The following is a 23,866-nucleotide window of genomic DNA, read 5'->3' as shown; positions in this document are numbered from 1 at the left end:
TGTCTCTGCTTTTTAATATGCTGTCTAGGCTGATCAGCACTTTCCTTCCAAGAGGTAAGCGTCTTTTAATTTCATGGCTGCAATCACAATCTGCAGTGATTTTGGAGCCCCCAAAAATAAAGTCAGCCACTGTTTCCACTGCTTCCCTATCTATTTGCCGTGAAGTTATGGGGCCAGATGCCATGATCTTAGTTTTCTGAATGTTGAGCTTTAAGCCAACTTTTCCACTCTCCTCTTTCACTTTCATCAAGAGGCTCTTTAGTTTCTCTTCACTTTCTGCCATAAGGGTGGTGTCATCTGCATGTCTGAGGTTATTGATATTTCTCCCAGAAATGTTGATTCCAGTTTGTGCTTCATCCAGCCCAGCATTTTTCATGATGTCCTCTGCATATAAGTTAAATAAGCAGGGTAACAATATATAGCCTTGATGTACTCCTTTCCCTATTTGAAACTAGTCTGTTGTTCTATGTCCAGTTCTAACTGTTGCTTCCTGACTTGCATATAGATTTCTCAGGAGGTGGGTCAGGTGGTCTGGTATTCCCATCTCTCTCAGAATTTTCCACAGTTTGTTGTGATCCACACAGTCAAAGGCTTTAGCATAGTCAATAAAGCAGAAATAGATATTTTTCTGGAACTCTCTTGCTTTTTCCATGATCCAGCAGATGTTGGCAATTTGATCTTTGGTTTCTCTGCCTTTTCTAAAACCAGCTTGAACATCTGGAAGTTCACGGTTCATGTATTGCTGAAGCCTGGCTTGGAGAATTTCGAGAATTACTTTAATAGTGTGTGAGATGAGTGCAATTGTGCAGTAGTTTGAGCATTCTTTGGCATTGCCTTTCCTTGGGATTGGAATGAAAACTGACCTTTTCCAGTCCTGTGGCCACTGCTGAGTTTTCCAAATTGGCTGGCATATTGAGTGCAGCACTTTCACAGCATCATCTTTTAGGTCTTGAAATAGCTCCACTGGAATTCCATCACCTCCACTAGCTTTGTTCATAGTGATGTTTCCTAAGGCTCACTTGACTTCACATTCCAGGATGTCTGGCTCTAGGTGAGTGATCACACCATTGTGATTATCTGGGTCGTGACGATCTTGTCTTCATAGTTGTTCTGTGTATTCTTGCCACCTGTTCTTAATATCTTCCACTTCCGTTAGGTCCATACCATTTCTGTCCTTTATTGAACTCATCTTTGCATGAAACGTTCCCTTGGTATCTCTAATTTTCTTGAAGAGATCTCTAGTCTTTCCCATTCTATTGTTTTCCTCTATTTCTTTGCACTGATCACTGAGGAAGGTTTTCTTGTCTCTCCTTGATATTCTCTGGAACTCTGCATTCAAATGGGTATATCTTTTCTTTTCTCCTTTACTTTTCGCTTCTCTTCTTTTCACAACTATTTGTAAGGTCTCCTCAGACAGCCATTTTGCCTTTTTTGCATTTCTTTTTCTTGGGGATGGTCTTGACCCCTGTCTCCTGTACAATGTCAGGAACCTCTGTCCATAGTTCTTCAGGCACTCTATCAGATCTAGGCCCTTAAATCCATTTCTCACTTCCACTGTATAATCATTAGGGATTTGATTTTATTCATACCCAAATGGTCTGGTGGTTTTTCCTATTTTCTTCAATTTAAGTCTGAATTTGGCAATAAGGTGTTCATAAGCTGAGCCATAGTCAGCTCCCGGTCTTGTTTTGGCTGACTGTATAGAGCTTCTCCATCTTTGGTTGCAAAGAAGATAATCAATCTGATTTCAGTATTGACCATCTGGTGATGTCCATGTGTAGAGTCTTCTCTTGTGTTGTTGGAAGAGGGTGTTTGCTATGACCAGTGCGTTCTCTTGGCAAAACTCTGTTAGCCCTTGCCTTGCTTTATTCTGTACTCCAAGGCCAAATTTGCCTGTTACTCCAGGTGTTTCTTGACTTCCTACTTTTGTATTCCAGTCCCCTATAATGAAAAGGACATCCTTTTTGAGTGTTAGTTCTAAAAGGTCTTGTAGGTCTTCATAAAACCATTCAATTTCAGCTTCTTCAGCATTACTGGTTGGGGCATAGACTTGGATTACTGTGATATTGAATGGTTTACCTTGGAAACGAACAGAGATCATTCTGTAATTTTTGAGATTGCATCCAGTTACTGCATTTCAGACTCTTTTGTTGACTATGATGGCTATTCCATTTCTTCTAAGGGATTCTTGCCCACAGTAGTAGATATAATGGTCATCTGAATTAAATTCACCCATTCCAGTCCATTTTAGTTCACTGATTCCTAAAATGTTGACATCCCATCTTGCCATCTCCTGTTTGACTACTTCCAATTTGCCTTGATTATAACCAGTGATAAAAAGAAAAATCTTAAATGATTCAGAGTTGCAGGAGAGTCTTTCAGAATTGGTGGATAGATCTGGGATTATGTCCTGAAAATGACATGTTTTAATTATCTTTTTAGTTTTTTTAAGAGCCAAATACACTCAAGAAAGATTATATTGAGAGGGAAAGACTTGGAAGCAAAGAGACAATAGGAGGGTTTTATAGTAACGCAATGAGATCAGTGGACCTGAAACAGGGTCATGAAATACGTCTGGAGAGTAGGAAATATTTTGGGAAATAAAATGCTAATTTGCTTCAGTCACGTCTGACTCTTCGCAGTGCTATGGACCGTGGCCCACCAGGTTTCTCTGTCCATGGGACTCTCCAGGCAAGAATACAGTGGGTTGCCATGTCCTCCTCCAAGGTATCTTCCCAACCCAGGGATCAAATTTGCATCTCTTAAATCTCCTGCATTGACAGATGGGTTCTTTACTACTAGCACCACCTGGGAAGCCCAAAATCGACAGTATTTGGAGACTGAGAAAGTAAAAAGTAGTTCTTGCTGGAAAGTGGTAGATGCTGTCAACATTCACCGAGTTAAGGAAGAAGACAATAATTTAACTGTAGACATTCTGAGTCTGAGGCACATACAGGCTCTCCGCTTAAACCTGAGGAAAATGTCTGGCCTACGGATACAGTTTTGTGAGACATTAACAAGTAATCTGAATGTTCCCAAGTCCTCCAGTCTTCCTGTGGTGACTTTACTCTTAACATTCAAATAAAATGAGCTGAATTTCAATTCCATGTATGCAAATGCAAGGAGTCTGGGCCCACTAAACATTCTTAGTACCAAGTGAGGAAAGAGGCTGGAACCCAGCCAGCTGGTTCTTTTGTCTTTGGGCTCAGAGGAAGGTCCTGGGGGCTGGGCCTCTGAGCTCGGAGGACAGGGCACTGACTGGATGTGCTGGTACCACTGAGACGGAAAATAATGCTGGCTCTGAGAGTGACGGAAATCTGCAAGCTGGATTCAACCTCCACCATAGAAATAATAGAAATAAATGCTGCTGCCAGGGTGAGGGAGCATCCCTGGTGTGATTCTCAAGAACAGGAAGCAAAACTGAAACAGACAGGAGCAAGTCCCTTTTCATTCCTTCAACCTTAAAGTCATCCTCTACTTGAAAAGCCTAAAGAAGGAGCAGCTGGCAAAGTGGTAAATGATTTGTAGAAACCAAGCATCACTGAAGAGAGTAGAGAATGATGTGTTTGGAGTTGAGAGACAATTGCGTAATAACTAGCACACTCTGCCTGGGCGAAAGGGGGAGTCTTATCGCTCTTTTCCTGTGACTCTGTTAGAAACTGTGGTCCCAAGGAATGGTTGTGTTAATTTTTGCCTAGTGATATTATGGAGCTGGTTGTACTTTTGCGACTGAGCAGGACCCTGTGGGACCTTCCTGGAATAGACCCCACCCCCATGTCCTCTGCCTACCTCTTGCCTGTAGAAATACTTTAGCCTTCTAGGCTTTTCCTGAATTCCAAACAGTACATTTAATCATAGAAATGAGAAAATGCAGGAAGATGGGAAAACAGGCAACCTAAAATAATATTAACAATTTAGCCATTAGACAAAGTCAAGGACCCTAGTTCCTCCTAGATAATATTCTAAGCCATGTCCTTTGAGCTGTTTTGCAGATACTGAAACCCCCACCAAGAAGAAAAAGTTAAGTGTCTGCTGCCCACAAGCACATAGACCCCAGACAGATTGGAACCAGAAGGTTGATGATGTTGATTATCTCACCATCAATAAACCAGAAAAATGTCCATGAGCTGACCACATGTCCCACAACACCCCTCTTTCTCACTCTGTCTTTAAAAACCTTTTCTTGAAAGTCTTTGGGGAGTTCGGGCCTTTTAAGCATTAGCCACCTGGACTCCTGCTTGGCACCTGTGATAAACCCTCTACTTTCCTGCGCCACAACCTGGTGTCAGTAGATTGACTTTACTGAGCGCAAGCAAGTGGACTCAGGTTTGGTTTGGTAAAACTTGCAGAAAAATAGGCAGAATGTGAACTCTGTTAGAATGACTCTTCCTCTTCTAGGGACAAGGTGAACTCTCTATATTTCAGGAGATAGAAGGAGAGAAGCGGGAGAGAAGACCTCAGCTATCCTGAAAGGATGTTGTCCAGTAAAAAATTTAATTGTGTTATTGAACTCTTAAATGTTTAAAATTAGCAAAATGAAATTCTTCTTTCAGACGTTATATCCAGTCCAGTGCATACTGAATTTCAAATGGTAGTCTCAGCGTTGCATCTGCTTCCACCATAGCAAGAAACCCAGCCACAAGTTTCCATGGACTCAGTAGCTCTGGCGATCTAAAGCTGCAGAGTGAGGGCACCTGTTACAAGTTTGGCTCTTTGGAAAACAGAAAAGACTCTCCTAACAAGAACAGAAGTGTAAGAATCTGTGCAGACGGAGGTGGAGAGTTGAGCACCTGCTGTTAAGGGGCTGGAGAGTCACTTTGTACAGATAAGATACGTATGGTAGAAAGCCATCCAAAACACTTGGGGGAAAAATCTTGGGTAGGAGGAAACCTTAGCATGCTCTTGGAAAACAACTTGTTTATGAGTTTACAGCTACATGAAGGAAGGTGACTCAACTGTGCTGTCATTTTGAACTACTTTCACAATTTTACAGAACAGTAACCATAACAACACTTCTGTTGCTCTCTTTATTGCTTCATCATTATATTCTTTTTGCACTCGACACGTCTAGAGTTTAAAACATTGCTTTCATCATGGAGCATCTCCGAATTGTAGGATGTCAGATCCAGACAGGACCTCAGCAAGAGAAATCACAAAGAGCCAAAAGGAATTCTGTAGCAATAAAGATTTTATAACTGTAAACAAAGGCTTCTGGGAAGATAGAGTTATATGTAATTGTCTGAAAACTGATATTAAGAAAGGAATGAGATTGTGTTACCATCCAGGGTTCTTGGCCTCTTTAATCAATAGAAACTGATTAAAGGCCAGACAAGAAATGTAGGCAAGGCTTTACTGGGGCCACTGCTGCAGCAGGGAGTATGAAAACAAGTAACAGCTTCCCTTGCTTGCCCCTGAGGGGATGTGAGCTAGTTCCTTCTCTAGAGTGAGGGTAGGGATGTGTCCAGGGGTCAGGCTGGAAGGGTGGCTTAGGTGGTCTACCTACCTGCTTGGTGGTGCTGTTTGCAGGGGGCATGTGCAGTACTCTGCTTTTGCTCCTGAAACGCTGTTTTTGTTGGTCTTTTTGTATCACGATGTTCATAATTTGCCCCAGCTATGCCTGCACGTGGCTATTTTTAATCCCTTATAGTTTTTTTTTTATTATTATTATATTGCTTGAGGAGATGTTTATCCAGGTGCAAGCACTTCAGCAAAGGTCCCAGTCTGTCTCAATTGTTTAGGATAGTTCAAGGAAAGAACTCAAAATAACAATTTTAAATAAAGCAACTGTGAATGAGGATGAGAATTCTATTTAATGCTGAAGATAGTAATGGAGACTTTATTCATTTTGAATAAATTTTTATTGCATTAAATAATACAGAGATCTTTCATCCAGAAAACTCAAGCATTGCAAATAAACTCTGAGTAGGCAATATTGTTCCAAACTTTGTAGAGATGTAGGTCCTCATATGTAGGAAAGAGGAAACAGTTTAAGCAGAAACAGGCATTGTTCTGATCATACTTCCTGCGCCCAACAATGTACTGAGATCCTCAATAGCTTGTTTCTATCCTGAGGAAACTTGACCCATCGTTATGGGCTGAATATTTCTTCTGTCCGCCCCTAAATTAAAATGGTGAAAGCCTAACCTTAAGATGGAGTCTTAAAGTTTTGTTGAGGTCAAAAGTGTGGGGCCCAAATCCAATAGGATTAGTGTTCTTCTAAGACGAGACCCCAGATGCCCTCAGTGTCTTTCTGTCTCTGTGTGCCCCAGCCAAGGAATGACCATGTGCGGACCATAGTGAGAAGGTGGCTGTTTGCAAGCCAGGAAGAGAGCTTTGACCAGACACCAGGTTTGTTATCCCTTTGATCTTGGATTTCTCAGCCTGCAGATCTGTGAGAATATAAAGATCTGTTGTTTAAACTACCCAATCTGTGGTTATTTTGTTACAGCAGCCCAAGCTGACTAAGATACCCACCAAAACATATACATCGTTATGCAGTACACTGCTCTAGGTAAAGTGAAAGTGTTAGTCGCTCAGTTGTGTCTGACTCTTCGTGACCCCATGGACTGTAGCCTGCCAGGCTCCTCTGTCCATGGAATTCTCTAGGGAAGAATACTGGAGTGGGTTGCCATGCTCTCCTCTAGGGGATCTTCCCAATCCAGGGATTGAACCCAAACAGGGCCTCCTGCATTGCAGGCGGATTCTTTACCACCATAGCCTCCAGGGAAGCTCACAGATAAACCAGTGTATACATTCTCTAGTCATAAAGGAGAATTATCATTTGTTGACTGCCGGCATGATAATCTTCACAACAGCTGTTTTATTTCTGACCTTTCAGTAAGAACTTTTTATGGCATTAGCTTGGTGTTCTAAGGAATGGTGAACAGCATTAAGTGAACAGCTATAATGGAACTTGGTCTGAGCAAAGTTATGTTAAAGACCTAGAGTATGCAGGCTGGAAAAGGAGACTGTCTTTATTTGGAAGTACAGGCTCCATGTGTAATGGGAATGGAGAGATCTCTGACCACATATCTGTCACTTCAACCACCATAATCCAGACCTAAAACAGCTCGCTAGTCACAGGGCTTTACATGGAATGGATGACATAAATGTTGATGCGTGTGCTCTTCAGCTTAGTTCATTCTATAAGCACATTCTGTGCACCAAGCATTCTGCTTGGAGATGGAGGAAGATATTAAATAGCTATGAAGGCAATATTGTGTAATAGTTAAGAGTTTGGGATTTGCAGTTAAATAGAACTGGACTGGAATTGTCAATTGGTCACTTAAATGCTGTATTCCCTCAGGCAAGTAACTACTTCTTTGAGCCTTATTCCTACTCTCAGATCAGTTCAGTTCAGTCCCTCAGTTGTGTCTGACTATTTGCGACCCCATGGACTGCAGCACGTCACACTTCCCTGTCTATTACCAATGCCCAGAGCTTGTTCAAACCTATGTCTATCTAGTTGGTGATGCCATCCAATCATCTCATCCTCTGTCTTCCCCTTCTCCTCCTGCCTTCAGTCTTTCCCAGCATCAGGGTCTTTTCAAATGAGTCAGTTCTTTGCATCAGGTGGCCAAAGTATTGGAGTTTCAGCTTCAGCATCAGTGCTTCCAGTGAATATTCAGGACTGATCTCGTTTAGGATGGACTGGTTGGATCTCCTTGCAGTCCAGGGAATCTTAAGAGTCTTCTCCAGCACCAAAGTTCAAAAACATCAATTCTTCATTGCTCAGCTTTCTTATAGTTGAACTCTCACATACATACATGACTACTGCAAAAAAACATAGCTTTGATTAGATGGACCTTTGTGAGCAAAGTAATGTCTCTGCTTTTTAATATGCTGTCTAGGTTGGTCATAACTTTTCTTCCAAAGAGCAAGTGTCTTTTAATTTCATGGCTGCAGTCACCATCTGCAGTGATTTTGGAGCCCAAGAAAATAAAGTCTGTCACTGTTTCCATTGTTTCCCCATCTATTGGTGATGAAGTGATGGGACTGGATGCCATGATTTTAGTTTTCTGAATGTTGAGCTTTAAACAAGCTTTTTCATTCTCCTCTTTTACTTTCATCAAAAGGCTCTTCAGTTCCTCTTTGCTTTCTGCCATAAAGGTGGTGTCATCTGGATATCTGAGGTTATTGATATTTCTTCCAGCAATCTCGATTCCAGCTTGTGCTTAATCAGGCCAGGCATTTCACATGATGTACTCTGCATATAAGTTAAATAAGCAGGATGACGATATACAGCTTGGACTTACTCTTTCCCCAATTTGCAACCAGTCTGTTGTTCCATGTCCAGTTCTAACTGTTGCTTCTTGACCTGCATACAGATTTCTCAGGAGGCAGGTCAGGTGGTCTTGTATTCCCATCTCTTGAAGAATTTTCCACAGTTTGTTGTAATACACAGTCAAAGGCTTTGGCATAGTCAACAAAGCAGAAGTAGATGCTTTTCTGGAATTCTCTTGCTTTTCCTATGATCCAGCGGATGTTGGCAATTTGAGCTCTGGTTCCTCTACCTTTTCTAAATCCAGCTTGAACTTCTGGAAATTCTCAGTTCATGTACAACTGAAGCCTGGCTTGGAGTATTTTGAGCATTACTTTGCTAGCGTGTAAAATGAGTGGCATTGTGTGGTAGTTTGAGCATTCTTTGGCATTGCCTTTCCTTGGGATTGGAATGACAACTGACCTTTTCCAGTCCTGCGGCCACTGCTGAGTTTTCCAAATTTGCTGGCATATTGAGTGCAGCACTTTCACAGCATCATCTTTTAGGGTTTGAAATAACTTAACTTGAATTCCATCACCTCCACTAGCTTTGTTCATAGTTATGCTTCCTAAAGCCCAGTTGACTTTGCACTCCAGGATGTCTGGCTCTAGGTGAGTGATCATATCATCATGGTTATCTGGGTCATGAGAATTTTTTTGTGTAGTACTTCTGTGTATTCTTGCCACCTCTTCTTAATATCTTCTGTTTCTGTTAAGTCCATACTATTTCTGTCCTTTATCGAGCCCATCTTTGCATGAAATGTTCCCTTGATATCTCTGATTTTCTTGAAGAGATCTCTAGTCTTTCCCATTCTATTGCTTTCCTCTATTTCTTTGCATTGATTATTGAGGAAGGCTTTCTTATCTCTCCTTACTATTCTTTGTAACTCTACATTCAAGTGATTATATCTTTCTTCTTCTCCTTTGCCTTCTTAGATTCTCTTTTTTTCTCAGCCATTTGTAAGTCCTCCTCAGACAACCATTCTGCCTTTTTGCACTCCTTTTTCTTGGGGATGGTCTTGATCACTGCCTCCTCTACAATGTTACAAACCTCTGTCTATAGTTCTTCAGGCACTCTGTCTGTCAGATCTAATCCCTTGAATCTGTATGCCACTTGCACTGTATGATCATAAGGGATTTGATTTAGGTCATACCTGAATGGTCTCGCGGCTTTCCTTACTTTCTTCAATTTAAATCTGATTTGCAATAAAGAGTTCATGATCTGGGCCACAGTCAGCTCCCTGTCTTGCTTTTGCGGACTGTATAGAGCTTCTTCATCTTCAGCTGCAAAGAATATAATCAATCTGATTTTGGTGTTGACCATCTGGTGATGTCCATGTGTAGAGTCGTGTCCTGTGTTGTTGGAAGAGGGTGTTTGCCATGACCCAGTGCATTCTCTTGGAAAAACTCTGTTAGCCTTTGCTCTGCTTTATTTTGTACTCCAGGGCCAAACTTACCTGTTACTCCAGGTATCTCTTGACTTTCTACTTCTTTACTCCAGTCCCCTATGATGAAAAGGACATCTTTTTTGGGTGACAGTTCTAGAAGGTCTTGTAGGTCTTCATAGAACCGTTCAACTTCAGCTTCTTCAGCATTAGTGGTTGGGCATAGACTTGGATTACTGTGATATTGTGTCCTACTCTACAGGGTACTTAGGAGACGTTGCAAGCAAAACTCACAACACAGTCTTTGAAGTATTGTAAGTCATTAAAAAACTGTTAACAATGTCAGATATGAATTTTCAAATGATAATTTTTGGACATTAATTATTTGAGCCCTAGGAGTTTGCAGTTGAGTTTTGTATTGTTGACCCTGTTCGTAATGCCAATTGTCTTGCCGTTCACACTGTCAGCTGAACCCAGGGTAGGCAAGGCACAAGTTAAGAGTCTGGAAGAAGAGTTGAGGAGCCATAGGAACTGCAGACACGTTTATCCTCTCCTGGCTGATGCAGCAGCCATAGCAGCTACCATAGCCTAGCCTAACCCAGCACAACCTCTCTTCTGGCTGGCACAGTGGCCAGAGACTTGATGCAGCGTAATGCTGCTGCTTTCTAGGTGGAGCTCATATATCCATACAGCACAGAGTAGCCCATGATCGTAGCCGTCACAGGTAGCTGTCATGAGTACTTCATGGCGCACGTGCGCAGTACTGTAACAGGATCTCAGTTGTTACACAGTCATTATTTACAAAGCATGGGACGAGAGAGCCTGAACACGCCAACTTGGCTAATTTGTTCTCTTCCCACAAGTTTGAAGCAAGAAGTGGACACATCTCTTTATGAAGGGAATATTGTTATCACATGTATTCAAGTAAAATCCAGTGGAAGATATTTGTTTCTAGTAGGAGAAGGAAGGGATTGGAGAAAGTTTTAGGAATGCTGTAAACCATTAAGACAAGTTACTTTCTATGTAAAACAGATAGCCAACAGGAATTTGCTGTATGGCTCAGGAAACTCACACAGGGGCTCTGTATCAACCTAGAGGGGTGGGATGGGGAGGGAGATGGGAGGGAGGTTCAAGAGGGAGGGGATATATGTATACCTATGGCTGATTCATGTTGAGGTTTGACAGAAAACAACAAAATTATGTAAAACAATTATCCTTTGATTAAAAAGTAAATAAATCTTAAAAAGAGAAAAGTTAATTTCTGATAGTATGTTGTTTATACCTGTGATAACACAGAAATGGATAAGTAGAGCATCTGAAAATAGATCCAAGTTGTTACTGACTGAATTACGTCTCCCCACCCTCACCCAGACCTTCCCAAGTTTATTTGTCAGAGTCCTAATCCCTTGTCCTGCAGAATGTGTTTGTATTTGGAGATAAGTGCATGTAAGTGTTAGTTAGTTTCCAACGAGATCATTGGGGTGGGTACTAATACAATATGACCAGGGTCTTTACAAAAGAGGAAGTTTGGACACAGGTCATGTGCAGAAGGAACCCCATGTGACAGAGTGACGATGGCCGTCTATAAGCCAAAGAGAAAGGCTTCGAAGAAACCAGCCCTGCTGACACTTTGATCCCAACTTCTAGCCTCCAGAGCTGTGAGAAAATACTTTTCTGCTGTTTAAGGCACCTGGTCTGTGGTACTTCATTGTGGCAGGCCTAGTAAACTAGTAAACAGCATAAATTAGAACTGAATACAGCCGTCCCTCAGGATCCACAGGAGTTTGTTTCCGGGTCCCTGAAGACACCAAGATATGCAGATTTTATAAAATTGTAATATACAAAATAACATAAGCACGGTTGGTTGAAAATGCAGATACAGAGTGCATGGATGTGGAGGGCTGATGGTACTATACCATTATAAATATATAAGAGTCTTGGGCACTCACAAATTTTGGTATTTGAGGCGGCTTCTGGAACCAATCCTTCATAGATGCCAAGGGATGACTGTACAAAATAAAATTTTAATGGTATTAAGTATCTAAATGTAAAAATTAAAGCACACTAGAAAATATATAGAAATACTTTATATATCTAAAAAGGGCCATAGAAGTCTTATTAAGCAATTTAGTAAGTCTTGACATCTGTTACAAGATGGTGGCAGGCCTGGGGTAGAGAGGAGAACTTGAGCTGGTGCTAAAGGCTTTAATGAATGAAAAACCATCAGGGGAAGATAAAGTTCTAAACAACTCCCAGGCCCAGAGAGATAAGGAAATCTTACAGCAGCATCAGCCAAGAAAGAACTTTCCATCCATATTACTTCTCTTTCTATCCCCTGCCTTTGCACTGGCAGATCCAGAAATCTCAGCAATCTGAGGGATGAGGAGAAATGCTAGACTGGGAACACGAGCAGGAGGACCACTCCTCTCTCTTCTACTGCAAATAGTCAGAGCTTAGCAGGTCTCAGCTGGAGGGAGGGGAGAAGACTCAGATAAATCAGGTTGAAAATTTTTTCCTGAGATGAGGCAGTATAAAATTGAAACTGTGCTTGTGACTTAAAGTTATTGTAGGAATTTCCAGTTCCTAAAAACATCCTGGGGAGGGCCCAAAAGTTTACTCCTGTATAGAGGAAGGTAAGGAGCGTGCGCACGCACACACACACACACACACACACACACACACGCACACACACACACTCCTCATAGAACACATTTAAAGGGACAGTAGGCATCTAAAATAATGTTTATTTTTATGTCACCCTATGAGTTCACTGTGTTCAGTGAACCAGTTACACCAGAAAGGACTCAGCTAGTGAGAAAAGTCAGGGGAAACTTAGTCTAGATATTCCACAGAATATAGATTCTCTATGAAAACCCTCTCCAAGGAGGTGTTATTTAAGCTGAGATGTAAAGAATGAAAAAGGTGGCAGCTGCACACAGGGAGAATTGGTCTTCACCTTTGTATCTTTCCAAATGACAGTCAACGTCTTAAAAAAAAAAAAAAAAAGGAGGGGCACAAACCCAAAGAACCAAATGCACAGGAGAGAAGATAGACACCAATCTTCTGAAAGGAAATTTCAGTCCCCTCCTTAAGGAAGCAAGAAGGGGTCTGGTCCAAATGCTGCTTCTTCTTCTTCTTTTAAAAGGGCTATTATTTATTTACTTATAGCTGTGCTGGGTTTTTGTTGCTGCAAGCAGGGTCTAGTTGTGGCGAGTGGGGGCTCCTCTTGGTGGCCGTGCTCGGGTTTCTCATTGCAGAGACTTCTTGTGGTTGAACATGGGCTCCAGAGCTCAGGCTCAGTAGTTGTGGTGCACAGGCTTGGTTCTTCCCGGACCAGGGATCAAACCTGTGTCCCCTGCATTGGCAGGCAGATTCTCAACCACTAGACCACCAGGGAAGCCCCCAAATGCTTCTTAAAGCTTTCCAACTGACCTTCCTATGTCCATTCCCACTTCCAAAATTACTCACTCTGCCAATTCCTGAGCCTCTGGGGAATTCTGCAGACCATGTTGGATTTCTTCTCAGTTGTCTGTGTTGTTGTCTCAGGCTTCAGCTCCTCTATTCTCTAAAGTCAGAGGCCACTTGTTCTGTGCTCTGGCTTCCAATTTGTTGCTGTTTGTTCTGGGTGTTAGGAATGACTGATATGTGGGTGTGTTTCTTATCCTCATGGAACTTACATTGCAAGGGAGGAGATAATAAAAGAAACAAATGAATAGAAAAATAGCAAACTGCGATGAACATAATGGGGGAAACTCACTGGACAGGACATCAGAATGGAAGTTTCCAATGGAGGCTCTGAGATAGTGTTGGTTGTGTATTCCAGGACAGGTGCTGGAATCTCGCCAGCCAGAATGGCGGCAGGGGCGGGGGGCGGTGTTGGGGAGGGGGATGTGGAACATTGGCATCACCCTGCAACTTGTTAGAAGTGTAGAATCTTGTACTCATGCCAGGCTTACCAGGTGGTTTATATGCATATGAAAGATTGAGAAGCACTGGACTAGAATCATGTAAAAAGTTTGGAAGACATTAACCCAAACATGTGTTACAACTCTCTTGAGCCTCTTACCTACACTGTGATAAAGAAAAAAATTATTCATGACTTGTTAAAGATGATAAAGAAGACTTTATTCAAGAGGGACTACCACAAGGGAGGCCTGACCGTGGGGCAGAGAGATTGCACTCAACTCTGAAAGTACCAAGGACAAGCAGAGACTGCAGGATGGTCAGGTCATACAAGATGGCAGTTCTCTTGTTCTCTGTAATCCCCTGCTTGACCAAGCCCTGCTCCACTCAAATGACTCTCCAAATCCTCTTAATTATAGGATATCTGCCTTTGTGCTTGTCCCCTGCCCTTGATGTTGATTTCCCTGGTAACTGATGAGTCAACCTGGCATCAACTGCCCCTAAGAATGGTAGCCTCCTACCCCAATCGTGAAGATTGCTGTCACGTCTTGCCTCCCATCTGCCATACATGATGGGGTGTTGCCCCAGGACCTTTTGTTTCAGTTTCATAAGATCCAATAAACTATTGATGTCTTTGTCACTGACCCTGGGCTCTTTCTTTGGTCTGAGGGCTGAGCAATGAGAAGGCTTGCAGGCCCTCAGGGTGCAGCCCAACAGCAGCCAAAAAGCAGGGCTGGGGGTCAATGGATGGAAAATTACTAAGAGGAAATATCAAGGCTAGGAGAGTCTTACTAGACCAACTCAATAGGATTCTTCCTGAAGACAAGTCATGGTGATCAGATATGAAGGTGAAAGATTTAATCTAAACTGACCCAGCAGGACTTTCGCCAAAACTAAGCAGTCAATCTTGGGACATAGTTAAAAAGAAAACTCAAAGGAGCTGACCCAGGTTTGGCCAAGATGAGGTCCCCAGGCCAACAGCATCAGCGTCATCAGGGAGGCCAGCCCAACCGCGGGAGGCAGCAGACCTACTACTCTCTCCTAAGAGAGTGTCACCACTGTGAAAGGCAGGCCAAGACTTCTCGAACTTCTAATCTTTCAAAAGAAATCAGAATCTCAAATATTTATGTCAAATCTGACTTTAAACGCTTGCATTTAATTTTTAAAATGTTACCAACCAAACTGTTTTATAAACAAAATTAGCCTGTGATGGCTAGTTTGCAACTCTTATCTAATCTGGAAAATGAGAAAGTTTACCAACAGAGAGAGAAATACTAAAGTTGCAAAGAGGCTCCTGGGACTTCCCTGGTGGTCCAGTAGCTAAGACTACAAACTCCCAATGCAGGGGACCCAGGTTCAATCCCAGGTCAGAGAACTAGATCCCACGTGGTGCAGCTAAAGATCCTGCATGGTGCAATGAAGATCAAAGGCCCCTAAGTTCTACAACTTAGACCCAGCACAGCCAAAATTAAATAAATAAAAATAAATACTAAAAAAAGTAAAAGCACACCATTTCCATTTGGTAGAAATTAAGGAACAACTCTCATGGAAAAAGTAGATGATTTTTATGACCTTGGGGTAAAGGACCAGACAGTAAATATCTTAGGAGTTCTGAGCCCTGCTGCTGTAGCAGGAAAGTGATCACAGACAACACGTGAAAGAATGGGCATATCTATGTCCTGATAAAACTTTATTTACAAAAATAGGCAGTAAGTCTGCTTTGAACCGTGCACCCTCGTTCATTAACCCTGAGGTAATTCATAAAGGAAAAGACTGGTACATAACAAAATTAAAATTAAGAACTCTTCATCAAAACAAGCAAATAAGAAACTCCATCTCCCTCTGAAAAACAAACGTCAAACCAACAGTGAAGTGAGCCACAAACTAGGAGAACATATTTGCAATAATTGACAAAGGATGTATTGATAAAAGATTAGCACCTATAAAAAAGTACATATGTGAAAGTGTTATTTGCTTAGTCACGCCTGACTCTTTGCAACCCTGTGGACTCTAGCCTTCCAGGCTCCTCTGTCCATGGAATTCCCCAGGCAAGAATACTGGAGTGGGTAGCCATTCCCTTCTCCAGGGGATCGTCTGGACCCAGGTATTGAACCCAAGCCTTCTGCACTGGCTGAACTGTGGTTATAATAGGAACTTGGGTGGGAGTCGAACATGAATTCTGGGAAAGTAAGAATGTACCATCAGGCGTGTGTGCTAAGTTGTTATGGACTGTAGCCTTTCAGGATCCTCTAACCATGGGACTCTCCAGGCAAGAAAACTGGAGTTGCCATGCCCTCTTTCAGGGGATCTTCCTGATCCAGAGATCAAACCTGTATGTCCTGCAGCTCTTGCATTGCAGGTAGATTCTTTACTGCTGAGCCACTGGTGAAGTGAGTGAAGTCGTTCAGTCGTGTCCGACTCTTTGCGACCCTGTGGATTGTAGCCTGCCAGGTTCCTCCATCCAGGCAACAGGGATTTTCCAGGGATTTTCCAGGCAACAGTACTGGAGTGGGTTGCCATTTCCTTCTCCAGGGGATCTTCCCGACCCAGGGATTGAACCCGGGTCTCCCGCGTTGTAGGCAGACACTTTACCATCTGAGCCACCAGGGAAATCCTCAGATGCACCATTCAGTTCAGGAGGCCTGCAGCACCTCAGGCCTCCCTGTCTATCACCATCTTCTGGAGTTTACTCAAGCTCATGTCCATTGAGTCAGTGATGCCATCCAACCATCTCATCCTCTATTGTCCCGCCGTCAATCTTTCCCAGCATGAGGATCTTTTCAAGTGAGTCAGTTCTTCGCATCAGATGAACCATAAACAGATACAATTACCCCTGCATGGTGGGGGCACCGAGAAAATGTCATAGGAAGTGGCACAAGTGCTTTAATTGCATAGAAAAGCAGACTTTGGTGCTGTGTGAACTTGTCCTGATGACCAATGGTAAATGCCTCCCTTTCCTCTCTCCTGATTTCATGTAAAACTGTCTTTGGGGGACCAGGAGGGTGGGCCAGTTTCCACAGACCTAGTTGGAAGAGTGATTTCTCAGTGGTATTCATTATAAAAAATGGTTTCTGTTTCTAGGGCTAGCTGCTTCTCCATCATCCAAACTGCCTGCCGGTCACTTGGTATCTGGGCTGGAGTAGCTCCCAGAGAACGAAACTCTCAACTCCGATGGTTTTAAAAGAAAAAGAGAAAGAAATTGATGCAGTTTTAGTTTTGTCCTGATGCAATTGGGAAACTCCGCCCACTTAAAGGTATCCTGGAGATATGTTTTCTGTTTTCCTTTCCTGTTTCTCATCAGAAATTTAACACTTGGGCCCCATTCTTTCCTTTTTGCCTTTCCCCTTTAACAAATTACATTGGCATGCATTAATGAAATACCTACTGTTTGCAATGCGTGCTGCTAGGTGGTTTCACAAACCCGCATTTTTATCTCATCTTCTCCGATGTTTGAAAAGGAATAAACTAAAATCTCTCTCTTCACCACATTGTCACCATTTTTTCTGGCTTTGGTTTTGCCTCTTTATATTCCTCTTCAAGTGAAGAGACTGAGATTCCCCATATTTTAAGCTGCTTGTGAAAAACCAGGTAGTTCTTAGAAATCAAAGAGAACACATGAATATCCTTTCCTAGTGAGATTGCAGCCTCCATCAGTACCTTTTCTGATCTGTGATTTCTGCTGGTTATTTTTCTGTTGAATAGAGGACAAGGGGTGGGAGGGAGTCCAAACAGGTCGTCATTCCGCTCTTTATTGTGTTCTTTGCAGGGAGTGGAATAAACCTCTTATCACTTGAAGCAGCTACACAGAGTTCTTCTGGTTCTTGCAGACACACTGCTGACATCAGCACTCTGACCGACTGCCTTTCGCCAAGGCAGCTGAGTCATGGTGGTGATCAACATGAAACCCCTCCAGGCTGAGATGCCAGGGGTGGACACTGTGAGCACAAAGGGATGATGACATTTACCTGAGAAACTGGGTGTGTCAAATCCCATACTATGTTTGTGTTAAATATTCAGAGAAATGGACCACTGCAGCCTATGTTAAACAGAAACAGATTACAGCAGTTTTCAACGTTTGCAAAGCAGAAAACCTGTATCCATAGATACAAACTCTTTAAGATCACTAGAATCATTTCACAAAGAAATCTTGAAGAGGTAAATAATAATTCTCTCTTATTTATAGAGAATCCAGGGTAGGAAGGTGTATGATTCTTCATGAAGATGCACCTGGTCTCAAACCTTGTCATCTTGGTCTGTAAATTCCCATCATTGACATTTGTGTTTTCCTTTTATAAGGCATATCCACACCTTCCCTTTTTCAGTTAATCCTTAGAGGAGTCCTCAGAATCCATTTCTGTAATGGGCTGAGAGGCTGTGCATTGTACTAATTGGGAATCGATATTCTGGGGTCAGACTATTTGATTGGAATCTCTTCTCTACTTTGTAGCTGTGTGACCTCAGCAAGTTGTTTATCCTCTCTGAGCTTCAGCTACCCCATAGAGGGCTATAGGATTATATGAGATGATACATGTAAGGAATCTAGCACAGTACCTAACCCAAAGGCCTAGTAAATGTTAGACACAATTTGTATTTATTACCAACTAAACACCTAAGGGAATTTTAATTGCATTTGCTTCACCAGTTTTTCTTTTCATGCTCAATCTAGTCAGGCTAGTTTTTGGTTTGGAGGTTTTTTCCTCCCTCCCCATCTCTTTTCATCACTCTCCTCAACCCAGGAAAAGATGACCGTGAAACAACCATTTGAAATGAGGTCTGCTTTGTGCTGCTCCATTGGGAAGAGGCTTTGATCACCAGCCGTGCTGTAGGGGTGTGGCCCTGCCCGCATAAGAGGCCTCTGTGAAGCTTTTGATAGTTTCAAAAAGAGAAGCCAAAGGGCAGCTTGTGGCTTCCTGGAGCATGTGTATAAATGGACCTATGTCTGTGCCCAGTGCCCTGAGGGCCACCCCTCTTCCCGGGGCCAGACCAGGCTGGGAGGGCACAATACACATGCCCTTAGCCTTCTGGTGGCTCAAAAGCATGGTGCTTCTCTGCGACTATTAGAGTGGGCTGTCCCCAGCCTGTGGAGGAAGAGGGCTGCAAGAGCCTCCCTGAGTATGTAGCAGTGCACCTGGAGGGGGGTCATGAGGGCAGGGCCTCCTCCGAGGAGCCAGCCTTAGCAGTATTATGCAAGGGACCTCTTGGAATTGCCAGCCTGGCCCTGGCGAGACTGGAAGATCACCTTGCAAGTGGGCTGACGCCAGCCTGACAGATGGCCTGGCTGCTCACAGCACAGCCCATGTTAGCTGATCGAGTGTGTTCCCTGAAGGCAAGTAGCCCAACCAGGATGTCAGGGAGGCTATGCAGGGGAAAGGCACAGGCTGCAAAATGAGTTCCCCAAGCTCTGCTTGACCTCTGCACTCTGGCCTTCAGTGTTCTCTCTGAAGGGGAAAAGAGCAGCTTTTCTCTTTCACCTGAAAGCAAATCACTGGCTGATGTATACCCTGGACTATGTATGACTGCCCCTCAGAAAAGTGGCCAAATGTTTCATCAAATAAACCAGCTACTGCAAAGATAAAAAGGGTAATAAAATAGCAAAGCCTACTAGGGAACTTTGTTCAGAAACCCTGTGACTTCTATAGAGAATTAAGAAAATATTGAACTTTCAAATTTTAAGATTTCATGTCCTTTATGACCACAGACCTCTTACCATGTTCTCTTTTTTAAGCATGAATCCTTTTCATAAGAGTTAGAAAGTAAATGTATAACATTTTTCTTCCTTAAGCTCAGAATAAGGTCTGGAGAAATTTAATGTTCCAGGATTCAGCCTGTGAGTATGTGATAAGGATTCATGGAGAGAAGCCTTTTAACTCAAAACAAAATCTGTTTGCAGCTATTGTTCAGCTGACATAAAGTATCTGGTTACTGGGCATGTTGCATAATGGATGACAGTGTAAACCAACCGTTTTAAGTGCTGACATTGAACTCCTTGATAAGGATGAAGACTGAAGTAATTTGTTAATTTTTTTTTTAGAAATCCTCTGAAACAATGCTTCTCAAGGCTGAATGATTCAACACTTTAGAACTGAGATGCCGCTGAGGGTGTGTGTGTGTGTGCTCATGCTGATAAGAATTCTGGAAAGAAACAGGAAAAAACCATGTCATGTCCTCTTTAAGAGCTAGAAAAGCTGTCAGAAGAATTAAGATTAAACCTCATGAGAGTCTGTGGGTGTGGAAAGTCACCAGCTACCTAATATTAACATAGCTTGCAACAGAACGCTGTTGCTAGAAATAGGACAGTCACATCACTACCACTAAGCAATTTGCATCCGGCAGACCAGCCCCTGGATTCCTCCTGGCTCCTGCTGCCCTCTGGGTATTGCATTTCTGGAAGCTTTCAGGCGGCCCTGGGACGCGGCTGTCTGCTTTCACCATGAATTCCACCTGAAAGAGGAAGCAGCAAGGAGAAGAACATCTGCTTTGTTTGCAGGAAAGTGGTCAAGCTACAAGCAAATCTCTAGGCATCTGAGGAATTGTGAAGCTTCTAGATTTCATGTGGTTGCTGACAGGGAGGGGCAAATAAGGATCTTCGTGATCTCCTCATCATGGATAATCTTTTGCCTCAGTCAAGATTCTCTTATTTCAAAAAATATCCTCTCCATGCAATTAGAAAATATTTATCGATGCTGAGAAACCAAAGAGAGGAGGAACAGGTACCATTTTGTTTATTTTACCTTTAAGGTTAATGGGGGTTTGCTTCTGGGTGTTGCTTTTATGTCACTTGGTGATTTAGTTTCTGCTAATTTACCTGTTTGTAGGCACAAGTCGGCATTTGCTTTCAGCTGTTCAGACTTGGCAGAGGAGCAAACAGGCATGTGGGGGATTTATTTGAACTTGGAACATTTGGATCCCGAGATTAAGCTCAAGTTCTGTAATAAAACCTTGTGCTTTCTTCTTTTTCAGAATAGCTAGACTAAACTACTCTGAGTTAAATTGTGTGGATTCCTTGATAATTTTCTAGGGCCTCAAACACAAATTTTAAAACTGTTAATATTTTGACAGACAATAATATCAGGCCCCAGAAATATACTTGGCTTTTTGTATATATTTATATCTAGGTGAATATCACCAGGATTTGCCAAACAAAGAAACATTTCGTAGACTGTAAGTATGATAGCCTCAAACAGATCACTAATTGTGAGGATCTTTCAGAGTAATTAGTCACTTTTTTGGTGGAAGTCAATCGAAAGTACTTCTAGCAGTGCATGTGGGAGTTTAAACATAAAAAAAAAAAACCAAAAAAAAAACCAGCTAAAATGTTTGATCATTTCTTTTTAAAAACCATGCATTCATTTTACTGTTTTGAGATTTATCTTATTCTATCCCTTATAATCTATGAAAAGGCATTTCCTAAAACTATTTTTCTGAATCTTACCAAATTGTAAGAAGAAATAGCTGTGTTTGATTTACTTGTATCTAGTTTAGGAAAAAGGATGGTAGTGGTAAAGGACAAATGTGTAGCCACATCGAAGACCCAAAAAAGTCATAAATTGTATATGTATCACGCTAGTAACTAGAACTGCAAAACCTCATGGGAGACAGGAGCAGTGACCTGTATTTAAACAAGGTGCCCTACTTAATAAAACACTTCCAAGATGAGAAAGCAAAGGTCAGCAGACAGAAAATCCTCTAATGACAGGTTTCCCCAAAAGCTGATGCATAATTCAGAAAAATAAGAATTATTATTACTGTTTGAGGGGAAACTGCTCTTATGCAGTTCCTTTAATGATTTTACAAGAGCTGGAAATTCAGACCGTGCTAACTAAGAGGGTTAGGCTGGTCTAGATTATCTCTTATTTAGGCAAGGTGTTGGCATTACAAGGAGATCTCTTGGTTTCCAAGTCTCAGTATATGCTTGCTTTTTAAGTGGAAAGCCAGAAACACAAGTGCTGTTTTTGGGTTAGCCACATTGGCTAAGTCCACACCCACAGGCTTCTTCAGGCCTCATGAAGCGGGGAGGGGAGGGAGAGGAGGCTAAAAGGATGGGGCTGGAACTGTGGAATGTGGATTAGGTAATTGCCGCGCCCTTTTCTCAGTATCTGTAAATTTTCAGAGATGTGGCTATATGGCTTGTATATTTTTTTTTCTTTAAGTTTATTTTTTAAATGCTGCAAAATACATTCAGAGGACTGTTAGAATTTAATAGGATCCTCTGTCTTGGGCTGAGTGGATGGTCCCCTCCCCAGTTGACAACCATTTGGGATGACCTGAAATAGCAACGAGCATTGTGCTGATTTCTTAACTCACTATGTAAACTAATGGAGACAGTAAGAAAAATAACATATTCAGTTCCTTTCTGAAACCAATTAACAGCTCTGCAGCATAAGGTCTCACAGAATTAGAGAAATGAGGTCAAAGTCAGCCATGGCTAACCTTGGAAAGCTCATTGGAAAGTTAGAAAGGAGGTTGCTAATGTGTATAGTTTTAGGACCTGCATTAGCTATCTCTAATCCTTATATTCCCATAGGATGGATCCTCAATATAAAGGTGAGGGAAGGCAGACTTTCAGACTGTAAGAGGCCTTGCCCAAGGCCACCAGCCAGCAAGTGCTGAAGGCAAATTGGAACTCTCATACGCTTGGCTTTAAACTGATCCATTTTACCATGCTTGATCTCGTAATGATCTAGTGACAGCAACACAGCTTATACTGCCCTGAGGTGGCTTCATCAACTTGAATCTCTTCTTCCATGTATCCTACAGATGAGGGATCAGGACATAGAGGATGACTGCGAAGAGTTGACTCATTGGAAAAGACTCTGATGCTGGGAGGGATTGGGGGCAGGAGGAGGAGGGGATGACAGAGGATGAGATGGCTGGATGGCATCACTGACTCGATGGACGTGGGTCTGAGTGAACTCCGGGAGTTGGTGATGGACAGAGAGGCCTGGCGTGCTGTGATTCATGGGGTCGCAAAGAGTCGGACACGATTGAGTGACTGAACTGAACTGAACTGAATAGACAAGAACTTGGGGAATGACCTGGGGCCTTCCTGTCTCTTGAACAGAAAGACTTCTTTCTGAATAAGAAATTAGATCTAAGAGCTGACCTGACAGGTCTTGCCTATTTAATGGTAAATTTGCTTAGGAGAAGGAGAGTGATCTTGGGGGCCAGAAGGCACTTACAATAGCTATAAATAAATATGCTTTTTGGAATTAGACCCTTGAACTAGTATAATATCATCTTCCAACAAAATTAATACCCATAATTTTTTTGCTATCTCTCCATATTCTTGTTATCTGAAAATGCAACCATGTCACCAATGATGTCCTCATATATAAATATGAATACAAATGTTGACCTAGCGAGGACTGACTGCCGTGCTAGCAGAGCTCTGCTTTGTCATCTTGTTTTGTGGAATTCTTTTGATGATTAGGCAAGTTTTTCATATATATTGTGTGTGGAGCATTTTTATGGGTGATGAGGATCAGGTGTAGTATACCCCCTCTGTGATGTTTACAGTCTTAATTAGTAGAAAGAGCTGTTCTCAAGTGTTTATCATATGAGGCAAAAACCATACACTGCTATCATAGCAAGTATTTTGTGGCTCAAGACCTGCCCTGATTAGTTTGTTTAAAATGAGGAGAATGGTCTTTGGAGGGGGGGTCAGGGGTTATGCGCAATATCTATACTGTGGTTACAGATTAGAACCGGATTTTGTTTTGAAGGCTGTTCTAAAGTTTCTCTTCAGTGGCTTAAGGAAAGTTTTCCAGTTAAACAGGATCACTCAAGTTTTATTTCTTGCTTTGTTTCTTAGTAAATACCAACCTCCTTGGTGGGTTGTTAAATAAATATTTGGATTTAATTTGAATCTTAGAAACTTAGTTCTTCATTTTGGCTCTTATGTCTGTTCTGAATGACAGTATAAAAATTAAGGAGTCTCCTCAGACGCCCCCAAAAAGCTATGTTGAGATTTGGAACACTGCACAGGGTGTTGGGTTGCTGATACAGGCTTTCCTCTCTAGGGAAAATGATAGAAACTTTACTACAGCTTGGTTTAAGAAATATTAAGAATTGTTAGCTTCTTAAGTAAGTATATTATTATATTTTGATAGTATACCAAAGTTATCCATTTTTAAAAGCCTCCCAAAAAATTCATGAATTGCTATTGGTACTTCAAATGACATGTCAGGGGAAAACTAAAGCCATTTCCTCCTTGTCCTTGTGCTTGGGTAGAGAAAAAGTTTTAATACTTTAAAAGCAGGAACAAAAGATGATCCTTGTAGAATTTAAGGTAGAGGGCAGAGACTCTATCCCATTTCTGT

The 23,866-nt window shown here is 42.0% G+C and overlaps 1 protein-coding gene across 1 annotated transcript in view; it reads left to right on the top strand.

Annotated features, from left to right (window-relative positions):
* The first annotated feature begins 20,149 nt into the window (after window positions 1–20,149).
* Window positions 20,150–23,866, top strand: part of ATP2C1 (ATPase secretory pathway Ca2+ transporting 1) — a 160,424-nt gene continuing 156,707 nt past the window's right edge. The window contains exon 1 of the mRNA XM_052641019.1: window positions 20,150–20,257. Coding sequence (XP_052496979.1) covers window positions 20,150–20,257 — 108 coding nt within the window. The remainder of the gene's footprint in view (window positions 20,258–23,866) is intronic.

This window comes from Budorcas taxicolor, chromosome 1, assembly GCF_023091745.1.
Source record: "Budorcas taxicolor isolate Tak-1 chromosome 1, Takin1.1, whole genome shotgun sequence".
Lineage (NCBI taxonomy): Eukaryota > Metazoa > Chordata > Mammalia > Artiodactyla > Bovidae > Budorcas > Budorcas taxicolor.
The sequence above is the reverse complement of the archived record's forward strand: the minus strand, read 5'-3'. Positions and strand labels throughout refer to the sequence as shown.